Below are 23,860 nucleotides of genomic sequence, written 5' to 3' on the forward strand. Positions count from 1 at the left end.
GATGACACAATACTTTTGCCCCTCTATTACAGAACCCATGCCCAGTCTTGCGTAACTCTTACAGAATTAACAGAGCGGGGTGCCAGACCAAGACCAGTTTTCCACACTCCTCACTGTCGCTGGGAAACGTGATACTCACAACTTTGCTGGGCAGACACTCTTGAGCAAGAGGGAGACAGAGAGATATTCGAGATATTTATTCTTTGTCTAAGTACTGTCATATGTACTACGTGTGTTACATGTGTATGGACAGACGACATATGTGTGTGTGTGTGTCTACATGTGCATGGGTGTGTGTGTGTGTGTCTGTGTGTTTGCTGTTTGCTTTGGTAACATGTACTGAGGTAAAGCACCTTGCATTAAAACACTGAATCAGAGAGAAGTGGAGAGATGGACTTCCATTGAGCTGAGGATTAATGATTCTGCAGAGAACAGCATGTTACATCATTACAGCACTTTACCCAAACACATGCAGGCCACACGGCACGGGGCTATGGATCAGTCCGGATGCTGGAACAAACAAAACTCCACCCACCGCAGCCTAAAAAATGTCCGGCGCTTTGGTCGGACAAATACTTTCATATTCAATCAAACTGGTGATTTACAGATTGCAGGAAATACGACCACTTCCTGAAAGGTTAGAGGTGTCTGCTCTAGCCCTGTTGAGAGTGCTTGAAGGATGGCTTATATTGTGGGTGTGATCCTCAAAGCCAGCAGCCTGACCTTTAAATAGTAGCCCTCATTCTAACATTCTTCGCTCGATTTGGCTCCTGCCTTTTCAGCTGTTGGAGGAGTGCTTCAGCCTTCAAAGAGGTTCAGATGGAGTGGTTCGGAGGGATTGGTTCTGCTGTTCCATTTCAGTCCGGTGGGAGTGGTTCAGTAGGAGCAGTTTAGTGAGGGCAATTCAGTTGGACCGGCTCACTGAGAACGGTTCAGGTGGAGTGGTTCAGTGGTTGCCATTCAGAAAGAGCAGCTCAGTGAGAGTTGTTCAGTTGGATCCGTTTGGTTGGATCGGAGCAGTTGGATCAGTTTGGTGAGAGTGGTTCAGTTGAAGTGGTTCAGTGAGAATGGTTCAGTCAGAGCAGTTCAGGAAAAGCGGTTCAGTGAGAGTTGTTCAGTTAGATCAGTTCATTTGGATCGGTTCAGTTGGGTCAGTTGAGCTGCACAGGTTTAGCGGAAACAGTTCTGTTGGCGCGGTCGAGCAGGAGCTCCCAGCCTCGGCTCCATCTGCCCTGGAGCTCAGAGTGCTTGCTCTGCCAGCGAGATCAAGCTCCTCATTAAAATCACATTACAAATCCACCCCCAGCCACACTTCCAGTGATATAACACGTCTGCTCAGGTTAGGCCAGGGGGCGGGGTGCTACACAGGCCCACACCGCTCCCCTTTAACTCATGTGACCCCATTTTAAAGGCAGGGTGTGCTGTGGACCCCCTCAGTGACACCTCATTTTCTGGGGTCTGAGCCCCTGTCTGCTCAGAGACACTGCTTAGCTGCTGATTGGCAGAGCATTGTGAGCGCTAGCATGTACTCTTCCCACAGCACAGCCACGCTACAACATCCTGCAGAGAGAGGAGACAGAGACAGACAGAAAAAAATTCTCTCTCCTATAACCGAATGACGCATGGTGAATGTAAATTCAATAAGGGTGCTCGAACTACATGTACGGCCTTAAACGGCTCATTAAATAACCAGCTCTAACGCTACGCTTTACACGCATGTGAAAACCATTTAAACACAACTAACAAATTTCTCTGGCTATGCAATGAGGCCTGCTATGGAGAGATGGATCTTATATCCCTGTTTCCACGTCAGAAGCTCCCCTCTCACGGAGAGCCACCGCAGTGAGGCTTCTGTCTCATACACACTGACATCTTAACTACTGACATCATGCAGTGCATCTCTGCCACTTATTCGCTCATTTGCCAAAACAAGATTAGGCAATTCCATTTTTTAATGGTTTCACATAACAGTCCATTTGTTGACCAAGACGGCTCAGTCCAAACGACAACCCAAAGGTCCTGGCAGCTTCACATCCATCAAACACATGGGATATAAAAAGACAGGTGAGGCGTAGCGTGTATTTTTAAGACAGCGTTAAAATTAGATTTAGACTTGAGATTTTGAAGAGGCTGGGAGGAGTTGGAGCGGTACGGAGGACTGGGCTGACACATGGATGGATTCTGCTGGGCGTATTGCTGAGGCTTTGGTGGCAGGAAATGCGTCCATGTCGATCTACGCAAAACAAGCTTCTGAAGAGGATCTCTGTTATTCATCTGCCACCATAAACACACTGCAGATACGATAAGCACCGTCCTTCCAACTTTCCCTGTGGCTACTGTAATCCCTCAGCCTTTCTGCTGGTACAGTCTTTCTCCTACAGTTAGGTCATTTTGGTTTTATGTTGTTTATTTTTCCACTGTGACAACGCAAACCCGACGGACTGGTCAGGCAGTGGTTTGTTGTTTTCCTTTACGGGCCAGATTATTGAGATCTGATGTCTAAATGTTGCTCCTTGCGTGTTGTTGTGCTTGGTCCAATCAGATCCATTTCAGTGAAGCGGAACTTGGCAGAGTTCCGACCCCACGTCCCTCCCCCCCCCCCCCGCCCCCCCCCAACACACATTCCCTCCCACAGTCATTCTCTCACCGAACAACAAAGTGGGCAGGAGGGCATTCCTCAGCCTGCTGCCAAATCTGTGTGTGTGTGTGTGTGTGTGTGTGTGTGTGTGCGCGCGTGTGTTTACATGTGTGAGTGTGTGTATCTGTGCGTGCAAGTGCTTCTGCCGATGTGTGTGGGGCAGAGAATGGCAGCATGTGTGCATGCTCTTGGGTTTGAATGTGTGTGTGTGTGTGTGTGTGTGTGCGCGTGTGTGTGAGTGTGTAGGCGCGTGCATGCCTGTGTGTGAATGCATGCATACATCTGACATCTGACTGCATCTGAGACAGACTGTCAAGCAATCAAGGTTTTAACATGAGTTAATCTCTCTGGGCCACATGGGCCCCCTTGCAGATTACAGGCCTCAGTCAAAGAGCTCTCAGAGAAACTGCTTTCATAATACTGATTCCTCCTTTCAGATGAGCACAAGTACAGATTCCACCCTGTGCAGGGAGGCACAGAAACACACAAACAAATAAACAAACCACAACGACAAGAGCCAAAGATCGCACGAGATTAACATGAAAAAGTACCAGCTCTTTCTTTTTTCCCTTTGCGGGTATTTTAATTCTGACTATAATTTTTACCTTATCTGTTAGATATATGAGACTCCTTGAGATTTAAAGAAAAAACTATGAAATATTACTTTATCATTATTAACATCAGAACCATTCTGAACACTGATTTTCTATGAAATTCTGAAATGCAAATAGAAATTATCTTAGAAAAACAAAGACAGATGGAAGCATTTATGGAATGAAGCACATACATTTCCATTCCCCGTGTGCTAAATTAGGATGGAATTCAACCAAACTGCACATTATTCTTAATTCCAATGTATCGGAATGTGTATATATACAGATTTACACAATTGCAGCAGTCATTGCATGAGAAGAAAATAAATCGTAAATACTTCAGTTTGAGTCACAACTCGGTTATAATGATATAACAACAAGGAAAACTTTCTCAGTGAATAGTTCTCTCTCTGCAGGTCTGTAACTTTATCAAGCCAGGTCTTATTTTCGCCTTCACAGTAGCTGCGGGGGCTATCGAGGTCGTTGCCCCGGGTTTCCATGTGAAGACTGAGGCATGCGATCCACGGTCAGCCCGTAAAGATCAACTCTCACTCAGGGTCAGGGAATTTAAAGGCAAACACGCCCTCAAACCTCCGCTGTCTGTGCGAGATTTACCAAATTCCCCATCCCGTTTCGGAAAAATGCCGCTTCTGAAAAGCGGTGCCTGCTGACCCAGGGGTGAGAGGTGGATGAAAGAGGACAGGAGACTGTCTGACTGACAAAACACTGTTCGATAAATACGAGGAAAACGAAGCTCCCCTCCGCGTGAGGAAATGGAAAATCAGATCGGCCATTGATTTGGGAGCTGGAGCCTTAAACTCCTTGATGCAGATCACATCTTCCAGATGCTTGCTGTGGAAATGTTCTCCTTGGTTTTTGTAGATGTCGCTACAGTTTATCTCCAGGTTCATTCTGACTGCAGTGTGCTTCATCCTTAATTCTGAACAATGTAGTTTTTTACTTTTATAGTTTGCTTTTAAGTTGCACAACATGAGCCTGGCCATTTTTTAATAGTTATATCTGGTAAGCACTGCTGAATGTTATGTGCATGTACATCATCATGTTTATTCTGAAAAATCCACTGTCTAAATCCACATGTTGTGTTTGATTGGGTAAAAATTATATGTAATATATATATATATATATACACACATACAGAAGCTACCCCTCCAGCATTAGGTATGAATATTTCCAGGTTAATTCCTAAATGAATGCCTACAAGCCTGACATGAGCTAAATGAGACAACTGTATTCTTCCTTCCATTGGATTCAAAACCACTAAATCACCGAAGCAGAAAATGCTATTCAAACTAAAAACCAAAAAACAAACAAACAAGCAAGCAAAACAATAGTGAAATCCAAATCCAAAAACAAACCCTTGTGGGTCATCATGCTGAAACAATGATTGAATGATTTTTCCCCATGAGATGACTGACCCCAAATCCAGGGGTCACTTTACTGTAATACTACATGATTAATCTGTAAAGGTTTATTTTTGATGGGATGGCACTTTCCATTAAGGTGACATGGCTGTTTTAACAGAATCCGGGGGAGGGGGGAGATTGTTCCAGAAGCCTCAGATCAAGATTTTCGACCCTTTTCTGCACTTTGCACCATCCGTTCAGTGAATCCAGACTCATCACCATTTCAGCTCTGCTGATATGTACGTGAGGAAAAGCCCGATGCCAGACAAAGCTCTCCCGTTTTCGCCCTCCGCCAGATTTCTGTCTTTCTTTTGTTTTTTCCATCCTACCCACATGTACGGCTCACAAACAAAACAGCGCTGTTGACCAACACAGATTCCATCAGTAACAATGTCTGGCAGCAAAAAGAGCTTTCCTCATCAGGGACCAATTGTGGGCTAAATGCTTTCCGCTAACACAATGACTTTTGAGGACAACGCCGCGCTGGTCGGGTGGGGGGAGGGGGGTCGCACGTTGTCAGGGGAGGAGATTCGGGATGTGCAGGGGACACCGTGTTGCTCGCTGTGTTGCTGACCTTATTGGCTAATTCCCCAATCCCCATGAATCTCACTTTCTTTGTTTCTGTTTTTTTTTCTTTGAAGGGGGTCAAGTGCAGGAGTTAATTAAAGCGTGTGGCCACACGTGTTTTTCTGGGGGGGGGGTGCCAAGGGGGACAATCAAGCGGAACAACCCAAGCAGGTAATTCCACCTGATCAGCTTTCAGACAAACATGGCCCTGAGAGACACCTACAGGATGAAGGAAAAGCATAAAAATACCCAATCACCTCTGAAGTATATCTGTTTTAAATACCAACCTTTCATAAAGTCATCACATCCAAATCTGACAAGCATCATACAGGAGACCCCCATCCTGTGCTGATTTGTGATTCCTGACTCGCTGCTGTGAGTACTCAAAGCAAGCAGTACTCCCTCTCCCAGCCCATTATTAGAAAAACATGCATATGAGTCCCTTGCCGGCTGCGTTATTACTCAAATGCACCGTACACCGCGTCCACTTGCTGATTGCATAACCACCCTCAGTGTAATGTATAAAATGTGGTTGAGCTAAATGTCTGTTAAGCATTAGCCTTTAGCAATGGAACAGTACAGGCACAGGGCAGTGTGGTATTCATAGAATTTTCCCATTCACTGGAATCTGTACAATGAATCGCGCAGATATGGTGATGGTCGTTACTGCCCTTCAGTGCTAAAAGAATCCCTGGCACCTTCGCCATAACCAGCACACCTGCCATTGCCTAACCACCCCAAACTGGTTTGGCATCATCTCAGGCCTCCGGCATTGACACACCTACCAGACACAATGCTGAACCATGCTGCAGCTCCAAAGGAGAGGACACCAAACGCAGCATCGAGGAGCTCAGTCTGAGGGCTGATTAGGCTGCTGGCTGATTCTCAGCTAATGGGAACATGCTGAATTGAACACCTAAAGTCAGCACAGAGGGACCCAGTGAAGCTCAGCCTCCATTAAAACAGCTTCGGAAGCACACGGCCGAGGAGCCTGTTTCTCACGTAACGTGTGAGTGCAGACTGTGGGCCGGCGAGTGCTGACGGCTGAGGTTTCTTTAATTGCGCAGTCAGAGTGGAGGTTGGCAGAGACGTGGGGAGGGTCTACAGAGGAAGGATGCGGTGTTCTGCCCGGGCCTGTCAGCGGACCAAGGGCTCGGCCCCGCGTCTGCGCCAGGACTCACGACGCAGGAAAGAAGGTGTGTCTGCTACAGGAAACCGGAGACGCTTCAGCCGGGCCCTGACGTGCCTGCCAACACCTCGCCGGCCAGTTCCAGAAAACCGAGGAGAAAAGGCTTCCTCCGTCACTGCTGGAAAGCTGGTTCCGCTGCCAGCGTCACCGCAAAGACGGGCTGAGCCGGCACCGCGGCGATCCGTCCGAGGTACCGTCGTGAGACGGAGAGAGGAACATGCCGGCCAACAGGCGCAGGCTGTGGCGGGATTCTGCATCAAAGCGAAACCGCTGAAGCTGTGTCCCTCCAACAGGAAGGACTATAATAACAGTAAGATTGATGAAAAGGGACCATTAAAATTGGAGCCCTCGTACTCATTAACCAATCAGAGCATGCGGCTTCTGTGAGAGCCAACTTTACTCTGAGAGGACAGGAACATGTACACACGTGTGTTTACTTGTTAGCTACAAAGCCTCCAGGGAGTGTGCAAGGGGGGGGGGGGGGGGTTGGTGAGAGTCCCCTGATTATGTCATCCCCAAACAGTTGACTGGGATTCATTAAGCACTTCCACACCACTGCATTGACACACTCCACTGCACTGCGTTAACACAGCCAGCCAGCCCATCAATCGAGCCGCTTGTTCCTCTGCGTTGGTCCGAAAATGAACGCACATGACCAGACTTAGCTCACAAAAGGCATTCTGCAACAAAATAGACAAAAAAGCCCTTCCTGTACATAAATAGTCTCCTACAGAGCAAATATGTTTACGCAACGCAAGGAACAGCGACAAAGGGGCTTGGTTTTAAACAAACAGCCATGTGGTTTTGGATGCAGTGATGTTACGCAATATATCATGCTGTCACACTGCAAGCACTTCTATACATCCAAAAACATGAACAACAGAAGTGAGAAGCAAACCAGTATAAAAAGTAGCCTGTAATTTCATCCTCATTATTTCAATTAGGTTAGATTCAATTTGGCTGGTAAGTTGGAAACTAATGCAAGAATGTAATCTAAATACTGTGGTTAGTGACTGATTCCCCTGCCTTCCCCATTTTCATTCTTGGGAACCAGCTTAACACAACAGCCACAGCCGTGGATTTGCAAAGATGGAGCGTTAAGAAAAACGACAGGGATGAGAGAGGGCCTGATTCACATGGGGGATGTCAGGGGTCAAACTGTGAGTTTGCTGACCCTGCCACTCACACCTCAATCCTAAAACACAGAGTGAGGTGCAGCTCTGCTCCTTGGACTGAGAGAGAGGTGACGCAAAAGCTTGCTTTGGAGAGGGTGGGGGTGGGGATGGTGGGGGGGGGACTGCCCACCCTGGCTCCGCACTAGGTGTTAAAGCAATAGCATTTCAAACTGTAATCCTGCCCAAAAATCAATAGCGGATCCAGACGTTCCTGTCTGCATTACATTCCTGAGTCAGGCAATCATCTCTGCTCTCATGGGGCAGAATGCCCCCCCCCCCCCCGCCCACCATATAACACACATGCCCTGTACCCTAAACCCCCCCCCCCAATCCTCTAATGGGACAGATCCAGTGTCTTCTAACACTATTAAAAGCCTGCCGGTGCTAAGGGCTGTGTGGAGCGTTTCCGTGTATGATATAAATAACTGATTTATGGATGGCTCTTCCTCTGCCCCCCCCCCCCCCCCCCACCCCCACTCACTCCCCAGCCAGAGACCATGTCTGCCCTCCGGCCCTTAGCACAGAAACACCTACATCAGCAGCAGCATTGTGGCACAGTGCTGAGGACCACAGCTTGTAACTGAAAGGTTGCTGGTTCAATTCCACACTGGGGCACTGCTGTTGTACCCTTGAGCAAGGTACTTAAGCCAGAATTTCCTCAGTCAATATCCAGCTGTATAAATAGATAACATGTAAAAATTAAAAAATAAATTTGCTCTGGATAAGAGCGTCTGCTAAACGACAAAAATGTAATTAATGAGCACAGCCTGGATAACCACCGCCACAGGCATGTCTGTACTGACAGCCATAGGTCATGAACCAAAGTTTAGTTTGTCAATTACATTTATTTATTTATTTATTTATTTTCTGGGACAGAGGATGGATGTTCTTGTACAGTCAGGCTGGACCACAAAGGGGGGCAGGCCACTGCCAAGACTATGACTCAGTACCAGATTCCTTACTTTTTTTTTCTCCTGCACACTCTTGACATTTCCAAACCACACACTGCTTTGTAGAACAGTCTAACAGTCACAGACCAATCACTGAACAGGCAGAACTGAAGAAACACTCAGAAACCAGCCTTTCAACTGATGCCGACACAAAGAATAAGTTCCTATTCACCTGGAGGCCGAGACAGACTTCCAACTACAGAGCGATCTGACATTACTGGAAACTCACTGACTCAACACTTCCAATCAGCGAAGTGAAAGAAGAGAGGAACATTCTCTGGAAACTGTCACCATTGTCACATCTGTTGCCAAGCCATTTTCCCTGTAAAAGATTACGAAATAAATAAATAAATGCAAAAGCATCCGATCTCAAACACTGAATGAAAGAAAAACATTGTCAGTTGGTATTGTGTGATGTGTTTACAGCGCGTAATAATGCTTTTAATAATACCCTGTCACTGCCGAGCGACATTGTAAATCTGCTAAGGGGAAAGAGCACTGCATCGAGGAGCGTCACATGCTAAGAAACGTCTCTCCCGTCACACTTAACCGGCAATGTGGTGCAAATTCCTCTTTCTCAGAGCTGTTCTGTCACATTCAGGGCTATTCAAATTGCAACCATACAAGCAACTGCCAGGGCTATCATTAAACGCTATTACTGAAAACAAAGTCTAACCAGAAGATCTGGAGACAGATAGGTTTTGGGTCAACAGACGGAAATGTGGGGAAAATGCACCCTGGATTCAAGTCAGCATTTGTTCTAGACTCAAAATTAAATGCAGGTGTTGCTTTTGTGGATGACCACAGTTCAGTGAGGTCAGCAAATGCCAGAATTAATTAACACCATTGTGTTGGAGTAAGTAAAAAAAAAAATCCATTTGTATGTACGTAAAAGTCAATCTTAATGTTCACTGAATCCAGGGGTTTGAGAACATATTTTCCTCCTTCAGTTCTCAACTTACCACTTACTAACAATAAAGAAGTTTCACACTTCAGTTTTTTTTTTACATACGATGCAGTGATTAAACAGGTTTGCTGTGTCAATCAAACACGTCATTTTTGTGTCAAAATAAATCACATTAAGAACACACCATAACACTGATTGATTTGCAAGACGATGATCCTCAGGACATTTCAAACACAATTAAAAGAAGCAAACGGCAGGACAGAAAGACAGACTGTTTTTTGTTTCAGAATGTCAGGAGTGGGGGGGGTGGACACTATACAGACGTGAAATAAAGGACACTTTACCTGTCATTTAGAGTGGAAAAGAAGGCGGGGCTAATGGGGTGTTACTTACTCCATTGATTCAATAAGCTATTCATATGCATCCTGCAGGCAGGTGGAAATGCACAGCCCGTCTGCACACCACACCCAAGTGAAGGAGGCAGGGGTTAATGCCTTTATCCAGAAGCTGGGGAAAACCAGACACACACACACACACACACATGCAACGATGAGCAAAATGTGCAGAGACACAAAGAAGCAACAGTGACATAAGCATTCACATGAACACACATTTACAGTACAGTGTGACAAAAAGCATTATGGTAGAGCTACACAGGCACGAGCTACACACACATTTTTATAGAATACTTTGTGTAGTTGGTGATGAAGGTTCAATGCAGAAATGCAATGCAGACTTTCCTCAAAGTAATGAATACACATATTAGGTTCACGAAATAACTAGAATTTATTCTAGAACTAGAATAAATTTCTTTCTGTACGGATAAGAAAACAACTATCTAATCAAAACATACAGTACATCATTCTATAATAAACAGTCAGTCCAAAAGAAATAAACGGTCATGCACTAGGTTCATTAAGTGAGAATGGCTGTCAATCCACAGCTGAAACAAAAACAGTAATTAGGTGCCGATAAAAGACCATGAACGGCCACTTGTTGCGCTCCCTGAGCGCTTCACACCTCCGCCACTCTCTCGCTACATGAATCAATTCGAACCCCCTGTTTTCGCTTCACGTGGGAGAGCGTGTGCGCTGAAAAACAGCCCCATAAAACAAGAAACGCAAAAGAGTCGTGACTTCGCCTTTTTTCCACTTAAGAACTCCAAACATCCGACAGCCTCGTCACATTTTTGTACTGGAGTAGGCGGATAAGACGCATAGCCTACAGACTGATTACACGTATCTGTGTTCGAGTCTCGGTACGGGGCACTATAAGCGATGCTGCAGTTGCACTCAGAGATACTGTTCCTCGTTTCAGTTTGCGTCACGCATTAGTCTACTTAGTAACATATATTATATATATTAATGAATATTACATTAATAGTCAAAACTGGTCCGGTTGCTCAAAAGCATCGTGTTAGATAGATCTTAAAAAGAGGCTACCAACGGAATGGAAAAAATAAGACAAACAAAACAGCAAATAAATGTTATTTAGCAAATAATGTCGCCATCTAACTGTAATTAAATTACCCGCATCCGATGCTGTCTTTGATATCAAGATAATGTAATGTAAACTCAATAGTTCAAAATCAGTCCTCCATCTGAATCCTGATTGGTCCTGCCACGGCAGTAGCTGCTAAAACATCGAACATCGTCGATAGCCGGTGGCCACAGAACTTTCTCTAAAGTCGCCTAGCAATAAAATTGTACCCTATTAACAAACACCAATTCGATTAATGCGAACCACGCCACGCAACAAAACAAAATAAAAAATAAAAGAAAAAGCAATAGCAATATATATACACTGTTCTTGTCATCACAAATCAATTTATACAAAACCCCATGGTACTTACAGCAGCAACGTTGCAACAAAGATACTTCGTTGGTTGAAACAACCAAAGCGCCTCTGTTGGTTTATCTGGGAGAAACGTGCCACTTAACGAACGCGGTCTCGCAAGAAGTTAATTTATCTTCGGAATTTAATTTATTTCCCTATTTAATGAAGCTCTACAGCGGGTGCATTGCGGCACAACCTCCGATGATGTCTCACAGTCTATTGCGCACTCTCTCGCTCTCTCTCCCCCTCTCTCTCTCTCTCCCACACTCTCGCTGCCTCCAATCAATGCGCCCGCCTCTCGCAGAGTTCAGTGTCTGAAGCCCTTCACAGGGGCGGTGGGCCGAGCCGTTTCGAGCAGGTTGATGAAATGCATGTTTTATGGGTTGTCTTAGGAACCAATTCCAACTGCAAGGCTTGGTGTTTTGTACCCACGTACCCCTTCCCTCCCCTTCCTTCCTTAGACGAAAGCCAATGCTCCTGGCTAGAGCGGTAACTGTCAGACAACATGGATGTTTCATTAGGGCCACCGAGAGAAAGGAAATCAGTCCTACTTTCTGTGAGAACAAAACGTGTGTTGTTAATTGGTTTCAGCGCTTACAAAGCAATGAAGCGCCGAGCGATCGCTGTCGGTGGTGACGCGTGGTGTTTCTGCGCTATCAGGCCCACAGTTTGAGCGAAGGCCATCTGTCTAAGCTGAGAGTGGCTTCACTCCCCGTGAATCATCACCGCCTATTTATATCCTCCCTTCCCAACATCTGGAACACTTTCTGTGGTTAAAAATCATTTAGCTCAAAGCTAGTCTGTGTTCTACAAAATCAAAAGCAATATGAATTCGTCGGTCAGTGTGGTATTTCTTTGATGGACGTTTTTGTGTGGCTAAAGATTTTTTTCTGCATGATAAATCTAGTTTCCTTTCAGTAATATAATGACAGCCAAAACATTTTATCTGAACTGAATAGTTCTGTTGTTAAGACTGTGGCCAATGTGGCTAAAAGTCTGAAAAGTATTAATATCCAAGCAGAGGATTCAATCATTTCCCTGTGTTTCCTATATTCTTGTATAATACAGGTTTGGGTGATCTTTGCGAGAAATTGTTTACGCCGTCTCTGTACTTAGAACACTTAAACTATCAAAATTCTACCATGTAGTGTGACAATGCAATTTTTACACAAAACTTTGACCGGCTAACGCATCACTAGCCCATAAGGGGAAAGCAAACATAGTAGTCTGGGAAGGACCGGCAGCTATATGAGAAATTATTTTAGGACATTTTCTTAAACGCCTTGCCTCGGTATTAGTTCGTTCTTTCATTCACTTGTGTTCAGTTACATCGGGTCACCTTTACTGAGTGTCTGATATATTTGATAAATTGCGCCATCTATTGGTAACTGCGTTTTTCATGGTACCAAACCCAAACTTAAGCTTACGTAACAATTTGGCTCCCGCCCGAACGCTTAACGCATATAAAAAAGACAGCAAATCCGACGCACAATACACGTAGAAAGTGTTTTCTTTTTCTGTGGGATAACATCTGCTGTATTAAAGCCGTCTTCTTTTCTTATTTATTTTTTGACCTCCTTGCTATTCTTTCAGCAGTGTCTTTTCCATTGCCAGCATTTTAGAGCACACCTAAATTTCATCTCAGCACCCCTAAAAAAACAAAAATTATATCAGAAAATAAAATATAATAATAATAATAATAATAAATTATTTTTTTCCTGAAATAATTTTTAGCCCCCTAACGTTAGATTTTACAAACTTGTCTGTTAGAGACAGGACAAACAATTACAGGTTCAAATGGCTTTATTTAAACAGGTTTAATGCCCAGCATTCTTAACTAAGTCATGATGTTACACACTCCGGTATAGTAGGTGGCGGCATGCACCTTTAACATTGGTAGTCCGCCACGCCAGTGAAAGGAGAAGGAGAAGTAGGTTAATGAATTTCGTGGCGCAGATTACAAACACAAAGCAAGTTGCAGAATGTTCTGGGAGCTTTGGGTCAAATCTGGACGTTATTACTGTGACGGCTTGGTTAAATACTCGTTTCTGATTGGCTGGAGGGGTGTGCATTATTTCCCAGTAAATGCACGGTAATAATGCACGGCTATGAAGTAGTTCCAGTGAAAGTGGCCTTATCACCGTTCAAAATTAATACGCAAGATCGTTCAACTTTACTGAAGATTCCATTTACAACCGAACATAATGGCAACATTGCAATTACATTAGGTTACGTTACAGTTAACAGCATCAACATAGCTAGAGCATCAACAAAGTGACATCGCCAATACACCGTGCCACTTAAAATGGAGAATCTCTCAGAAATAACGTTTAACCTTTTTGGAAAGAATGGAGACTTTGAGACTTGGATGAAAAACAACGTACTGGACAGTCCAAAAAGGAGGTGCGCCTGTCAAAAGCAAAATTAGCCTAGGGAACAAGTGGAAAAATACAACAAAAGGCATAAAACCATCAGCGAAGATTAAATTAATAAAACAGAGGAAGGGAAACACCAGGACAACACAACAAAATCAACAACATGGGTAATCGGGGTTTTTGGGTAGTCGAAAACGACGAGAAACATGATTTCGAATCATTAAATGCTGAGGGTCTTAACAAGATGCTGCGGTCCATTAAGCAACATTTTAACAGAAGTACACAGTCTCAAGTTTTTTGGACTTGAGAGGAGGGCTACTGGACACCATCTGAGAGACGCTGATGTCCCGCAGACGCCCGACAGATATCTAGCAGGCTAAATATCCGGAACTGTCGGGGAGTCCAAATCCTGTAGTGTGAAAGGTGTAGTGACTGGCAGTGAGTGCGGCGACGAGCTGCAGCCAATGAGAGCGCAAGACACGGGGTGAGGGGAAACCCGGGGGAGGAGTTGAACATCAGCAAGCATGGCTTCAACAAAAGTTCCGCGATCTGCTTGGATCCAAGAAATGGAGGAATATTTGGTTGAACTTTGGCAGGAGCACAAATGCCTTTTTGATGTTTCCAAAAAAGAATAAATTCCTGCAGTACTGTGAATATGAATTCATGACTTAGGACTGTGACTCTTACATTACAATTTAATCACATAAACAATATCAATAATAGCAGTACTACGTTAAAATACAAATATTGTGAGATGAGATTTTGGCCATATTGCTTACAGAGCACAATATCTTTTTCTACAGTAGGCCTAGCCATTTTTGGAAGAAAAAAAATCCTGTCTCGCGCATGGTATCGTGTCATTCCCCGTGTCACTTCTCGCGTGTGTTTTCGTGACAAAACGTTGTTTGGAGACCAGACAGACGCGTCGGAGATTCCTTCTGGGGAAAAATCTTGTAATGTGACCCCCTGTCGCTGATCGGTCATGTAGTGCACAAACCACAACGACTTCAAGATTCCCGATTAAAAGACAGCAAGTTGTGTAGTGTGAAAAGTACAGCGATCTGACGACTCTGAAAGTCATGTAGTGTGAACCTGGCCTAAAATGACGGACACAAATGTAACGTTATCCATTTCACCTGCTAAGCGGACTCTGTGTAGCTGGATATATCAGAGATTTCTAGTTAGTGGGCTAAGTTACTGTAGTTTCAGTAGCCGAAGCCTAGATGTGTAACATATAGTAGCCTATTTTTAATGTAGGCTAATGTAGTAGCCTACATTTTAAAATAATTAAATTTCTAAGTTTGGATGTGTCAAACCAGTTATATGAATGGACTTTGTTATGCGGATGTGCACATAATGTAATATATATTTTTGTTATTATTATATTTTAATATGAGTGCTGAATTATTTCTTTGGTATAAGCGGAATAAACCACTCCTGACGGTGCAGTTCAGGGTGGTTAACGGGGCTTCGCCGCGAGGCCGCATCACACCACCCTGTCGTGGTTTATTTCCATAGAACTGCAGTCGAGGTTTAGACAGTGTCTGGTTATAGTTCCGTGGTGTGGATAGTATCAAAGTACATTATCTGACGTGGTTCCCTGGAAATGATCGGCTAATGTTAGCTTTCTGAGCTAGTCTGCTTGCACAGTTGCCAGCTAAGAAGCTAACTGATGCACTTTATTATTTTAGTTAATCACAATGTTTCTTATTCTGATAGAACTGGGCTGAGAAAAGGAGAGAGAGGAGGATGGAGTCGACAGAGAGAGAGAGAGAGAGAAATATTTTGTGGTGTAAAACTCCCGATGAAATATCCCGATGTTTACATAGTATTTATGACTTTTTGTGCTCCTACATGGATTGCGATTGCACCCCTTGTATTTTCTCCTGGTGCCGGGCCTGCACAGGACACTTACAACTGCAAAGCCATGGGTTGCCTTCACAGAACATGTTTTGTTGGAAGTCCCCACAAAAAAATCTGAGAAGCACCACAATCCTTTAAATTAACCCCACTGAATGAACGGGATACTCTCTGGTGGCTCGTTTAACAAAGTCCTTCATTAGCCAGCGTGTATGTCTGATTTAATGGGAAGACAGGCATGCTTCAGAAACAGGCCTTTTACACTGCGGCACTGATGAGCTGGCAGTTCACTCTAGTCAAGCACTTAACCTCCTGATTCCAGGAATCACCATCTTGACTGTGCTTAATTAGATTTTCTCCTCAGTCCTGAGAGTGTTGGTGATTTAAAGGGAGCAGGGCTTTCAGCCAGGCGAGTTGAGCTGCCCTACACCTGACTACCAGGTGATGCCATGGAGCATCTGAGTGCATTGATCCAGAGAATAACAATGTCTGGGCTGTAATGTAAAGCAAGGAGGGGTCGCAGGGGCAGGTGCCTTTTTGGCACCGTAACCTGGAACCAACCCATATCAGAGAGGTCTTACTTAACTGTGGGGAGGTAGCCCTTACTGCTAAGGATCACATGATTCAGACATAGCCTACAGTAGTGACAATCACATGAACCAATGAAAAATTAAACACTGTGTAATGGGAAAATGGGTAAATGGTTTTTAGGGTGATTTCAAACGCACAAAAATGTATGGTGATGCTTTACTTGGTTACTGGAATTCAGCACTCAAAATTAACAAAATAAATTGGGTGATCGGGGTATACATTTATATAGCAGTTACATGGTGTCCTGGTTTGATGCCTTTTTACGCAAAACCGTTAAAGCAGTTTTGAGAAACTTGCCTCTGTTTTGCTTCTTCTATTATCATTCAGCAACGTGTTTAAAAAGTTTGCCAAAAAGTTTAAAACAAATCACAAATCACAAAAAAGAAAGAAAAAAAAAACAAAATGGGCCATGGCCCAGTCCTGCACAATTAATGGTTACATATGCATTTTTCAGTGTTGAGACATCTGAACTGGCAACAGGTCACTTACACATCCAAGATGTCAGCTTTCTGACCCCAAGAGATATTCACCATTCTGACCAGGGAAATTAAAAAGGAGGCCTCATCAAAACAGCGAAGACAGGCTGCTTTGAGTAATCATTTCTTTCAACATCATATTTTTGTCAAATGAATTTAAAATATAAATACAAAGCAGAAATGTATTGCAATATACAAAAATAATTACATATTTACATATTTCCAATGTATTGATTGAGCTAAAAATATATTCCCTAAGATATATTTTCAATATATTATTTTTTTATACTGTGGGGTGGGTGCTGATGCTGGGAGGTATATAACTCAGTAATCATAAAGTAGTGAAAAGTTGAAATGTAATCCAACCTAGATAAGGGCATATTGCATAATGATGGATAGGTTTGCTTAGCCCAACTGAAAATCTGATCTCTGCCCCAAATATGATATTCTACATGCAGTCAGAGATTGTGTGGGAGATGAGTCAGGATAAAAGCTATTGCCTTGTTTCAGATGGAGCAGAGGCACCACAGGGTGAATTCACACTCCACAGAAGGTAATGTTAAAAGGAAAATGACTGGAATTGAATTGGTAAAAGTACTCAGCATTTGCAATATAAAGGCCTATTGTACAACTGCGCGCTGTATCAATGGCATAGCAGAATCAGACCATTAGGAGCTTGTGAGAAGTTTAAATACTCAGTCTTTTATTAATCCTGTAATGAAAACAGATCAGAAATAACAATGCACCTATGCTTCTAAAATGTCCAGGATTTAAAAGCAAAGGCCAAAAAGTGTCAGGCATGAACAATAACCACTGAACACGGAGACTCGTCTCCATCCAGACAGTTATACTGCAGATCCACACTGCTTTGAAGAGCCATCAGTTGACCAACAGACAGTAAGCAAGATTCAAGAATTTAGGATTCTGGAAAATTGAAACTTCAGAACACTTGTGTTGTATAGTTGACTCATTTTTCAAGGTCGTTCAGCAACAGCTTATTTTTACAAATTCTGCTCACCATATTTTTTTCTTGAAAAAAAATCTCCTTTCCGTATGTGTATTTGTTTTTCTGAGTATTTGTGATCTCAGAGGACATGGCCGGGGTCAGCATGTGAACGGGGCTTTCTGAAAGTCATGCCACACGCGGAGCAGGCGGTGAGGCGGAAATCCGTTCACCAGGACGAGCTGAGAATAGGCGCACCTGCGGTACTCCAGGTTTCCAACCACAAACAGGCTGCGCATGGAGGCAAGGCTGTAGGAGTAGACCGGCCGAACGCCCAGCAAACGCAGGCAGAGGCCCACGTAGACGTCCTCCAAGGGGAGCGGCCTGACGAACCTGGAGGCCCACGAAATCTTCCCGGCCAGGTCGGTGGAGAAGACGTACCCCGCGCCCGAGACGTAAGGGGGGTACGAATCCTCGGGGAACACCTCCTCTGGGATGTGCCACTTGCTGTTCCTGTTTCGCCGGGGGCGACCGTCGGCAATGACTGAGCCCGTGATGAAGCCCCGCCTGGCGGTGCCGGCTGTGGGGTCCAGGAGGTGCTGCACCAGGTAGTGTACATTGAGGAAAATGTCCGCGTCCACCTTCATGGCGTAGGAGGCGTGGCCACACTGGGAAGCCAGCCAGTGCATCATCATCATGGTCTTGACAGTCAGGTTGCCGTAGCTGTCCAGGAAGTCCATCTGGATGATGTCACGGTGCTCCTGGCTCTCCTTCTCCAGGTCGCTCTGGATATGCACTCCACCCCAATCCCCGGGGGGTAGCCCTGCGAAGAACAACCTCAGGATGTCCACATTGGGGATGGAGTCCTCCTGTCCCCATGTCTTTCTGACCGCATCCCTGGAGGATCGGTCCTTCGGCGCTACCGGCACCATGAGCACCAGGAAGGGATGCCGCCCTTTGCACTTCTCCGGCTGGTTGAGGACATACTTGTAGGTAGACGGAGAGATCACCGCGTAAAACTCCTTATCAACAGGATGCAGACTCTGGCCGGCCTTAGCGTGACCTCTGCGATTCAGAAAGAACCCGACAAAAAAAGTGAGCAGTGCTGCCAAGAAAAAACATTTTATTAGCGTCCGCTTGCAAGACCAGACCTCGAACATTCCTCAACCGTAGCTCTGACATGCAGCTGAATACAACTCACAAAAAAGAAGGTAACATTCCATCGGAACCACATGGGTTCAGTTTAGAGTCTGAAACAAGGTGCAGCCGGCTTTGTTCGGATTGGTCATGTCTTCAGCACGTCTTTATTTCAGTGCAATCCACCAAGAGACCTTCGTCCTCCTCCTTTGCTCAGTGCTACATAAACAAGCCACTCCCTAGACGGTTCCACCCCCCGGAAAATATCCACTTCCTCCCTACTTAGTATTGATTGAAAGCCCAGCTCTCCCGCCAGGGAGACGCTGTAAACCAAACTAAGTGTGGGAATTATGTCAGGCTCCTAGCATCCCAGCAATCCATTTTCATTTAGAAGCCTTACAGAGATCAAGCTCAGTCTGTTTGCTTTCAGTTTCGCCTTCTGAAGTGACGGTCGGTAGAGTGCAAGGTCCATGGCAACAAAGGCAACATGCCGTTTCCAGCGTGGTGAGTCACGGCAGGAGCAGCCGGAGGGATCGGTGTGGCAGCATACCTGGCATGCCTCCCCCCGGCTCGCCTTTCAGCAGGATCCACTCAGGACCCGCCTGCTGTTTAATACACTTTACCACTGACAAGCAGTCACGTGCCCCTTGATGAACAGTGCTCGGTCAGACGGCTGACCTGGATACATTTGAGCACCAAAACAAAGTGGATTAAATGAATGAAAAAAAATTAAATAAATAAAAACGGGCTCCTGCTTGCGAAAGATTTAATCTCACGTTACTACACAGCCTTCCAACACACTCAGGCCCACCCCCTTCATGAAAATCTGGCGAAATGCAGACAAAAACACAGAAATGTGGCCTGTTTGGTTTTCCCACTCATCATTGCAGATGCAAAATGGTTTAAATTTCATAATTGTGGTTTTGACATAAGAAGGTAATAAGAAGGTATGGACATTGCACATTTCAAACGATATCATTAAATCTAACCATGAATACAAACTCTGTAATATAATTCATCATGTAATAGTATTCATCAGTGATACTGGTGAACAGTCCTCACGTGAAACCTTTTCTAAACCTATTCTATGTCACTGCAGGCCTTACAAGCAAAAGGTTGCTGGCTGAGTTCCCTGCTGGTGCTGTACCTCCGGACATGGCACTTTTGGCTTCAGTAAATAGTCAGCCATATAAATGGATAACGTAATGTAAAAAGGGAGTTCTGTGGACGAAGACAGCATGAAATCTCATCGAGGCTCGTCTCACTTCTAACAGTGAGTGTGTGGATTAGGAGGGGGAGTTTTCTCAGAGTGGGGGGAGAGACTGGGGTAGTTTATTACATCATTACCTACAGTGTGCTCAGCAGAGTCAAATAACCATAACAGGGTTTTTTTTTTTTTTTTAAACAAAGGTTGTTTTATTGTAATACGGTTACAGAGCAACACCTGTTTTTTCACTCAGTTAAAAAACAAACAAACAAAAACAACAACAACAACAACGACATAAATTCAGCAAAGTAATTTAACTTACACAGGTATTTAGGTGGGTCAGTGGCTTTAGCTTTGCGGCATCGCCAATTTAGGGACGGTTTTCCTATCATCGTAGCACAAGGATTTTTGGATCTTTGATGTCAATGCGCAGTGGAGAGGGTACAGATCCTGACTCTGTGAGATTCACTCAGACCACAGGAGGGTTTTGCCCATCGAGTGTTCACCAGCTCAGATCCATTTACACTGTCGATACAAACTGGCCAGTATGTTTTTTTTTTTAATTCATAAAACTGTGCATATGACAAATTTCCCTTTTTTCACCTCTGGCTCCTTGTACATTTTCACATTTTGCGAAAATGTAAGAAATCTTTGTTGTTGTTTTTCACTCTTAATAATATATTGAATAACAGGCCCTGCCTTGGATTTGTAGAAGAAATTTAATCAAGAAATAAATTGAAATAATTAACTATTAAAATTTTTCTTTTTCTTTTCTGCACCCCAAAGCCAAACATTGATATGTGAGTGGCGTAGTTTCATGTGCGGGACCCATGCGCGGAGTACGTGCTGGTACCATCTCAGTGCATGGGCAGAGCTGGGCATACTCAAATCACATGATTGCTCTGGCAAACTTTCCCTCTTTCAGCGGACGGCTTGAACTGAGGAGATGGGGATGAGAGGAAGATGGCAGGAAAGAGTGAGGAATGGCAGGATGGATGGGTCATACAAAGACTAATAAACAGAAAAGAGAAAAGGACTTCTGGGAGCCTCTTTGATAAAGTTTAACAGACGGGATCTCAGAACGAGGCCGTTTAACTTGGTGAATAACCAGAATCTATTATCCTTTCGTCTCTGTTCCGAACATTTTTAATCCTGTGTAATTTCCAATGAGCTGTAATGACAGTTCTGCGTGTATTAGGGGCTGGGAAAACCAGAGAAATGAGTCGGTCCAATGCAGACATAAGTTAATACTTTGTGAAGAGGAGGCCCCAGTAACAAAGAAGACCACAAACAGACCATCTGCCTTCTGTGGTAAAATGTTGCAACCAGATGCAAAATTAAACCAGAGAACACCAAATACAGTTTGATAAGTAAGAGCACCAAGCCAGATGTGTGTGTAAACCACCCCCACCCCCCAACCTTGAACTTTACAGAGAAGGAGGCTTAAATCTCTTGTCCTATAAAACATAGTATGTTCTTCTCTTTGGTGTGTGCGTGTGTGTGCGTGTGCATGCCTGTGTGTGTGTTTAGAGTGTGTGGTGCTAATCTGAGAACTGAGAAGCCCATGGTAACTGCAACAGTTCGTGAAATTCAGCTGTGAAAATGTGGGAAACGACAGTTAATGGAAATCAAGTGCAGGAGGATTCTGGGTAGGGTGGGTCTGGGCAATGAGGAGGCGTGTCTGCTGGGGGTGGGGGTGGGGGTGGGCAGGTGGAGTGTGGCTTTGGTAGTGACAGGGGTGAATGGATTCGTGGGGGTGAGAGGAGAGAGAATGAGACAGGGGAAGAGGATAAGAGGGTGAAAGGGATGGTAACGGTTCTACGATCGTTTCCTCCTCCCTTCGAAGTTTCTGAAGTTGGACGGCCGGATCTTCATCTCAGCGAACTCGATCGAATGCTCATGGCCTTTCCAGTGGAACCAGTTAACACCCTGAGAAAAACAGGAAGTACAAGAACTCAGACTAGGCTAGGTGATCCTGAAGAGCGGATATTTAAAAGAGAAGGCAAATTTACAATGCGGAAAAAGTCAACCATTGTTGTGGAAGGTAGGTAAGGCTAGCACAGATCCCATTATGCAGGTAAATTATGACTGGATGACTGGGTGGTGTTACAGAGGGTGGAGGTGGGGCAGAGGGCAGTTTGTTTATGACCTATGCACTTGGGTGGGGTAACAGAGTGCAAGATGAAGGTGGAGGAGGGGCGGTTTGTGTGACGTGCACCTGGCAAGGCAGGGCCTGTGACACTCTCTCACCTTGCTGTGGCTGTTGTCTCCGTACCGGCCCATGAGGTTGACACGGTGGCAGTTCTTGTACCAGAAGGCACCCTTGTAGGAGAGGGCGCAGTTGGTGACGGCGATGTCGTTGTCGTGGTCATAGGTAGAGAAGGGGCGGCCGTGGTGGTAGGTCATGGAGTCACCTGTGTGTGAGAGAGAGAAAGAAATAAATTAGCAAACTGTCTTAAAATACTAAAACAGGATAGAAGGGCAATCTTGCTAACAACAAAATTGTGCATTATGATGTTCATGACTAATCTGCAGGGCAGAAACTGAGGTGAGGATGAGGATGAAGGTGAGGATGAAGATGGAGATGAGGATGGAGGTCATGACAAAGGTAAGGATGATTATGAGGGTGAGGATGAGGAAGAGGTGAAGGTGAGGATGAGGATGAAGGTGAGGATGAAGATGGAGATGAGGATGGCGGTCAGGACAAAGGTGATGACGATTATGAGGATGAGGATGAGGAAGAGGTGAAGGTGAGGATGAAGATGGAGATAAGGATGGAGGTCAGGATGGAAGTGAGGATGACTATGGGGATGAGGATGAAGGTGAGGACGGCGTAATGAACGCACCTGCAGTGCCACTGTAGCCGCCCACGTGGACCTTGTAGCGGCTGCGGGGCTCGGAGACGCTGAACTTGTCGTAGTGGGCGTAGGCCGTCTCGCCCTTGTCTCGGAGGTCCACCCGCAGCTCGTACTGACCCGACGCTGTGATCTTATGAAGGTTCGACAGACCTGAGGGAGGGGAGGCATGACCACCATGTTACCTCGCTTCCCATACCGAGCGTGAGCGAGCATCGGGGACATACCAGAACACTCAGTGTGACTTCACAACCTTCAGCAGCCCGTGGTTTAATGTCACGTCACATGTTAGATCACAGGAGGATTTCCGTTTGCTATTACAATTATAATTGTAATATAAACCATAATTAGAACTAAGTAATATCATTAAAAGTTGGTTTAGGTGGACCTGTCAAGAATACTGCTAATCATATCCATATTTAAAAATTAAATGCAATCCTTTTAAAAATTTGGGATTATGTACGCAAGTAAAAAAGCTTTCAAAATAGGAAATTTGGTCTGGGGGGGCGTCCTAGGCTGGTTATCACTGAGGCATGCACACATTGTGACATCATCAAGTCCAGGCTAACACCCCCCGTTGTGATGTCATGCAATTGATTCCCATTCTTTGCTGATATTGTCAGTCAACAATGAGCTGACACAGCCACCGTGTGGGTGCTTTGATGTTTCATCTGTGGAACAGCTCATGTACAGTACCATTCTCTCGCTGCATTCGCGTTTTTAGTGCAGCACCATAACTGAAAGCCCGCATCAGGAAATGAGGCGGAGAGGAACGCACCAAGCCAGAACTCGTCGTTCATGTCACCAAAGCCAGCGGTGTAGTTCCGCCAGTTCCGGAAGAACTCCAGTTTGCCGCTCTGGCGTCGGACGAACACCTGTGGGGACGAGAGAGGGGACCCAATAAACCAGCGATGTCTCTGGATGGATTTGCAAATGCATATTTTTGCATGTGTCCCCCATTGGGTTGTTGATCAGGAGAATCATTCTTTCCTGCAATAATACTATGGCAGTAGTACATTATGTTACCTAATATATCTGCTTTGCAAACACTCTTATCCGTGGCCTTTTACTGTACATGGGTGTGAAGGAGTAGCCCTTCACCTCACCCACAACAGGTTAAATGTTCAATGTTAATTG

At 44.8% G+C, this 23,860-nt stretch overlaps 3 protein-coding genes across 6 annotated transcripts in view; all 3 read right to left on the reverse strand.

Annotated features, from left to right (window-relative positions):
- Window positions 1–11,486, reverse strand: part of LOC118776868 (dual specificity testis-specific protein kinase 2-like) — a 30,474-nt gene extending 18,988 nt beyond the window's left edge. The window contains exons 1-2 of one of the 2 annotated variants that reach the window (XM_036527480.1): window positions 11,296–11,486; window positions 9,837–9,950 (exon numbers count right to left, since the gene is read on the reverse strand). In XM_036527480.1, coding sequence (XP_036383373.1) covers window positions 9,837–9,867 — 31 coding nt within the window. In that variant the 5' untranslated portion in view covers window positions 9,868–9,950; window positions 11,296–11,486. The remainder of the gene's footprint in view (window positions 1–9,836; window positions 9,951–11,295) is intronic. The other variant, XM_036527481.1, reaches the window with a different exon arrangement.
- A 6,198-nt stretch (window positions 11,487–17,684) lies between these two features.
- b3galt8 (beta-1,3-galactosyltransferase 8) lies at window positions 17,685–18,765 on the reverse strand. The gene has a single exon (XM_036528049.1). The coding sequence runs from the start codon at window positions 18,682–18,684 to the stop codon at window positions 17,686–17,688; it is 999 nt and encodes a 332-aa protein (XP_036383942.1). The 5' UTR covers window positions 18,685–18,765; the 3' UTR covers window position 17,685.
- Window positions 18,766–20,474: 1,709 nt separating this feature from the next.
- The window catches only part of LOC118776431 (tenascin-like), a 57,403-nt gene continuing 54,017 nt past the window's right edge, over window positions 20,475–23,860 (reverse strand). For all 3 annotated transcript variants that reach the window (XM_036526787.1, XM_036526786.1, XM_036526788.1), the window contains 4 exons: window positions 23,502–23,598; window positions 22,715–22,876; window positions 22,119–22,282; window positions 20,475–21,797 (listed from right to left, as the gene is read on the reverse strand). In XM_036526787.1, coding sequence (XP_036382680.1) covers window positions 21,687–21,797; window positions 22,119–22,282; window positions 22,715–22,876; window positions 23,502–23,598 — 534 coding nt within the window. In that variant the 3' untranslated portion in view covers window positions 20,475–21,686. The remainder of the gene's footprint in view (window positions 21,798–22,118; window positions 22,283–22,714; window positions 22,877–23,501; window positions 23,599–23,860) is intronic.

Source organism: Megalops cyprinoides, chromosome 4, assembly GCF_013368585.1.
Source record: "Megalops cyprinoides isolate fMegCyp1 chromosome 4, fMegCyp1.pri, whole genome shotgun sequence".
NCBI lineage: Eukaryota > Metazoa > Chordata > Actinopteri > Elopiformes > Megalopidae > Megalops > Megalops cyprinoides.